This window comes from Gekko japonicus, unplaced genomic scaffold (genome assembly GCF_001447785.1).
Source record: "Gekko japonicus isolate JY-2015 unplaced genomic scaffold, Gekko_japonicus_V1.1 scaffold2139, whole genome shotgun sequence".
Lineage (NCBI taxonomy): Eukaryota > Metazoa > Chordata > Lepidosauria > Squamata > Gekkonidae > Gekko > Gekko japonicus.
Window position 1 is genome coordinate 310,970 of NW_015170952.1, and position 5,740 is coordinate 316,709.

The 5,740-nt window shown below is 45.3% G+C and overlaps 1 protein-coding gene across 1 annotated transcript in view; it reads left to right on the forward strand.

Annotated features, from left to right (window-relative positions):
* The window catches only part of LOC107116881 (protein FAM193A-like), a gene marked incomplete at its 3' end in the record, with an annotated part of 64,914 nt that overhangs the window by 56,751 nt on the left and 2,423 nt on the right, over positions 1 to 5,740 (forward strand). The window contains exons 14-15 of the mRNA XM_015418902.1: positions 392 to 665; positions 5,413 to 5,599. Coding sequence (XP_015274388.1) covers positions 392 to 665; positions 5,413 to 5,599 — 461 coding nt within the window. The remainder of the gene's footprint in view (positions 1 to 391; positions 666 to 5,412; positions 5,600 to 5,740) is intronic.

Genomic DNA, 5,740 nt, shown 5'->3' on the forward strand with positions numbered 1-5,740 from the left:
TGGCACCTGGTATTTTTGGCCACTGTGTGACAGAGTGTTGGACTGGATGGGCCATTGGCCTGATCCAACGTTGGCTTCTCTTATGTTTCTATGTTCTCTTATGATTGCATCCGACAACAAGTTTTAATTTTATTTAGGAAAAGGTGGTGTTTGGAGTTAGCAGTGTAGGGATAAGATATGTGTTAAACTCCCCCCCCCAAAAAAAAAAACTCTCTTGGCTCTGGCAGAGGAAACAGAGGCAGCTATTTGCTCGAATAGCCATTCAAACAGAATGTAATTAATTCTGAACTGTTACACAGGTGCCGTAACTTAAACTTGACAATAATCTTGTATTTTTTTCAAATGGTTGGCATTTGATTAATCTGAGTGATTTTTCCTCCCCCTCATTTAGGTCAAGTGTTTCACAGTATGAGTACCGAAGATCACTCTTTGTCAGCTGCACCACAAAACAATTCTACCTGTTTAGCATTGCTTCCTTCACTCTCTCCTGTGGTGCTTTCTCCAAATTCTGCTCCTCATCTCCAAAGTCCTGACACTTCATCTTTCTCTGAGGTTACTTCAACGGCTTCCAGCTTCGGGGATCCCTGTTCAGATCTTTATTCTACGACAGTTGCACCTCCTTCAGCCACAGAGTGTTTGATCAGTGATCCATCAAGAGCTTGCAGGTGAGATTTTGTTCCGGTTTTGTCTCTAAGTATGTCTTTTAGACAGGGCTATTTTTGGGCAGGAACGCACAGGAACGGAGTTCCGGCTGGCTCCCAAGTTGGCCACGCCCAACAGGAACTCATTAGCATAATAGGCCACACCCAACAGCAGAAACTCATAAGGATTGGCTACATTAGGGGTGTGTGGCGCTCACACTGACTCAGCTTAGCGGGAACCCTGCTGGGGACTCCAAGTGGTTGTGAAAACTGATGACCTCTCTGTCTCGTGCAGAAGGCTTGTTTTGAATGCATGTTTGTCAGGTCATTCATTATTCATTTCTTTTTCTGTTTGTCTCTCTTAATCCCCCCCCCTTTTGCTCTTTAGCTGGTGCCCCTCAGAAATTGCCAAGACACTCTGTAGTACCTAGCCAGTGTTTCCTCTAAGCTGAGTGAGTGTGAGCCAGCTCACAGTTTTTTAGCCTCCGGCTCACACATTTTTGGCTTAGCTCAGGAAGGATGGCTCCAGAGCAGACTAATTTATACAGTAGCCAAACCACTTGCTCACAAGTTTAATGCCAGTAGCTTCCAAAGAAGAATTTTTGCTCACAAGTTTCCACAGCTTAGAGGGAACCTTGGTACCTACAGAGCTTTCTGTTTATGTGTCCCATTAGCAGGTGATCATATGGTATGTTCTTTAGAATGTTTTTGTGGAAGTTCCTCCCTTCCACATTAAAACCTTTTTTAAAAAAACCTTCCAGATGCAGAGAGAAAATGTCTCAGACTAACAAAGCACTCCTCTTGCCTAGGTGGGGGCTGTGGTGCTGGCAAGTGGCCGGTAAGCAAGCAGTCCGCCTCTAGGGCAATAAGTGATTGGACTGCCCTTTGTGAAAAGCCTCCAGCAGATAGTTCGGTTCAGGGCTCTTTTTGTAGAAAAAGCGCAGCAGGAACTCATTAGCATAATAGGCCACACCCAACAGCAGGAACTCATTAGCATATTGGGCCACACCCACGACAGCACAGCTCATTAGCACATTAGGCCGCACCCACATGTTACCAGAAGTCAAAACCCAGGGCCTTTTTTTGTAGCAGGAACTCCTTTGCATGCTAGGCCACATACCCCTAATGTAGCCAATCCTAATGAGTTTCTGCTGTTGGGTGTGGCCTCTTATGCTAATGAGCCCCTGCTGGGCGTGGCTAACTTGGGAGCTAGCCGGAACTCCGTTCCTGTGCGTTCCTGCCCAAAAATAGCCCTGGTTTGGTTACATACAACTTCAGCAACAGCACCAGAGGTCTGGTCTCTGACACGGAGCCCTGGTACCCTAGTCTTTGTGCTCCCTCTGGAATTGGGAGGGTGTGTTCAAGGGGGTGGGCTACTGATTTGATAAAATCCTATGTATATTAAGAGTTTTTGTTTTTCTTCTGCGTTTACAATCTGTTGTATGACTTTGAGTGGCGCATGTGGATGGGTGCTATGGCAGTCAGAGGATGATTTGCTGTGTGGGACAAAGGAGGAGAGGTGTACTGGTGCTCACCCCTAATCGGATCTCTGGCCCATCCAGGGAGATGAAGGGAGGAGTGTCCTCCACGAGTCCCTCCTCCCTAGTCTGTGATTCATGATTTACTTTTAGGCCTGCTGACCTTGCCTTGTGTGATCAAGATTTTGACTGAAGGAAGCTAATAATACCCTCTTATCACAGATAAACTTCAGGTAGTTAGATGGTCTTTCTTTGACCGTGGGCTGCGGGTTAGGGAGAGGACAGCTGTTATCCCCTGGAAGTGTTTCTGCAGATTCCTGGCGCAAATGGTCGCTGCCATTGGTTGTGTTCAATGTTCCCTCTAAGCCGTGGAGTCTAGTGAGCAAAAATTCTACTGTGTGAGCTACTGGCATTAAAGTTGTGAGCGAGTGATCTGGCTACTGCATAAATTAGTTTGCTCTGGAGCCATCCTTCCTGAGCTAAGAGAAAAATGTGTGAGCCGGAGACTAAAAAACTGTGAGCTAGCTCACACTAACTCAGCTTAGAGGGAACACTGGTTATGTTGGGTATCAGGGACAGGTTAGGGCTTTTGTCCTGTGGAGTCTAATTGAAGGCTACAATTGCGTGTAAATCATTGCCACCAAGTAATTTTTAAATGAGATTTTTACAACTGTGCATATTCGTTCCCTCCTCCTAACCCAAGAGGAGGAGTGGGGTGTGTGTGTGTATTGTTCTACACCCAGCACAGCAGGAGGCTCCATGTAGGAGGAGAAAGGATCAGACTTTGCTGACTTCAAAAGTCTGTTCATAGTGGTTCAGAGTGATCTTTCCTAAAATAAAGAAGCTCTTGCTAACGTAAGGCAGATAAGACACACTTTTTTTTGTTTTGTATTTTTCATATGTGCGTGTGTGTGTGTAACTGGAAGTCATGGGGACCTCTGGTGACTGACTGTGTGTACCTGGAAGAGATGGCGACTTCTGGCGACTGACTCCTACTGGAAGAAATTCAGAGAGGTGGCTGAATAAAGCCTGCCCCTGCCTTCTGACTGCTGGTATTTTAAGGGGAGGGCTCTTTTTGTAGCAGGGACTCCTTTGCATATTAGGCGACACACCCCTAATGTAGCCAGTCCTCCCAAGAGTTTACAGTAGCCCCTGTAAGAAGAGCTCTGTAAGCTCTTGGAGGACTGGTTACATTAGGGGTGTGTCTCCTAATATGCAAAGGAGTCCCTGCTACAAAAAGAGCCCCAAGATCCGGCTTGCCTGGGCTATCCAGGTCAGGGTGATAAGACACACTTTATTCTGCAAAGTGAAACAAAAAAAGAAGCGGGAAAAGTAGATGAACAGTTATTAACCATGACGATTTAAAGATAAGAAAAATGTACTATAACAATCATACCAGGTTATCCCAAAACTCTAACTAGTAGATACAGTTTATAACTATGCAATAATAGCGCTCAGGCTATGAAGTCTATAAAACACTGTACTATTCTACAGAAGTTGACTGCCATGGCATATCATAGATTTCAAGTGGAAGAAAGAAACAACCGTACCCCAAACCTCAGCCATTTTACCCCCCCCCCCCGGCCCCCCCCCCGGGTTATCTTTCTTTTTCTAAAACAGAAATAGGGTGGAAAGAACATCTTTCAGTCAAAATCTGGCAGTATATTTTAAGATTCAACTTGGTTGCTTAGTAAAAAAATATGTTCTTTAATTAACACACTTTTTTTTTATTTTACAAACCCAGGGACTAAATCAGTTATTACAAACCAAGGAACTACAGAGACCTTAATTTTCAGATTGATTTTGCTTGTACTTGCTGTACTTTTGGGAGAATATTCATGTTGTAGTCTAGAAGGGGGCAATTCTGTTCATATTTATTTGGGAGCAAATTCACCTGTTCAAAGTGGAGCTTGCTTTCAAGTAAGTGGTTGCAGAATCAGACAGCAACAAAGTTGGCTGGAAAATAAGGGTTTTCCTGCTGCTGGAAGAGGGTGACTGCCTGAAGGCCTTATATTAAGTTTGGTGGTCGGGGCAGCAAAGCCTCATGGTCCATAAGTACGATGAAACCATAAAACAGGCAAAGTATAACATGAGTTCTTGGTACTTCCCTGCAAAAGTGTGTCTTATTTGTCTTGTGATGAAGTTTGAAGTGCTTGTTCCTTCTTCCATGGATTCCCATTTGGCCTTAGTCTGCTGCTTATGGCTGTCACCCGGCTCTGACTGTTTTTCTCCTGTGAAAATACAAATTAAAGACTGTTACTGATAGAGAGGAGCTGCGGTGGCTCAAGTGGTTAAGACACTGAACTGCAGGCTGTGGAAGGTCGGTAGTTCAGCAGTTCAAGACCCGAGTTGCCGCATGACAGAGTGAGCTCCCGTCTCTAGTTCCAGCTCCTGCCAACCTAGCAGTTCGAAAGCAAGAAACTGCAAGTAGATAAATAGGTACCACTTCGATGGGAAGGGAACAGCGTTCCGTGCGCCTGGGTGTTTAGTCATGCCGGCCACATGACCACGGAAATGTCTTCAGACAGCGCTGGCACTTCGGCTTTGAAACGGAGAAGAAAGAGGAGAAGAAGAAGAGATTGGATTTATACCCCACCCTTCACTTGGAGTCTCAGAGCGGCTTACAATCTCCTTTCCCTTCCCCTCCCCACAACAGACACCCTGTGAGGTGGGTGGGGCTGAGAGAACTCTGACACAGACTGCTCTTTTTCAAGGACAGCTGTGCCAGAGCTTGCGACTGACCCAAGGTCACATCAGCAGGTGCAAGTGGAGGAGTGGGGAATCAAACCCGGTTCTCCCAGATTAGAGTCCACACACTTCACCACTACACCAGACTGGAGATGAGCACCGCAACCCTAGAGTCAGACTCGACTGGATTTCGAGCAAGGGAACCTTTACCTTCTGATAGAGAAGGGTGGGTGATCAGTTAGTGTCCAGAAACTTTTCCTTCATTAAAAATGAGTCAAACATTTGTTTTCAATTTGATTTTATTGTTACGTCAGGGACTTAAAAAGTTGCCTACTTGTGGTATCAGTAACGATCTTTTGCGCTGAAGGTGCATCTCTGTTAGGCTGAAATCATGTGTGCATTGTAAAGTACAGGAAGCTGGAAAAGACAGTTGTAAAACAACCTTAAGGCACTTGCCATTCGTTATCTCAGAACCTAGTGCAAGTGTAGTTTTCCACATATGCCAAAAAGTCTGATCCTCATGCATTTAATTTTCTGCTTTTCACATGTGCACAATAACAAGAGCAGGGCTGAGGTTAAAGGATCTATTTTCCATCTTCATGTAGCGATCCTGACTGCGAAGGCCATCACTGTGAGGACAGCAGTCTATACGGCCACCAGCAGTACGACGGTGAGGACAGCCAAGATGAAGACAGCTGTTCAGAGCATAGCTCTAGTACCTCAACATCTACAAACCAGAAAGAAGGGAAATACTGTGATTGTTGCTACTGTGAATTCTTTGGCCATGGCGGAGTAAGTAGTCTGTTCGCAGCATAGATCACTTGTCCGTTTCTCACTGCATTTCCTTTCTACGTAGGCTGTATCTGCAAAACATACTGACGAGAGCTGCAGGGTTTACAGTGTGATCCTGTGCAGAGTCCCTCTAGTTGAAGC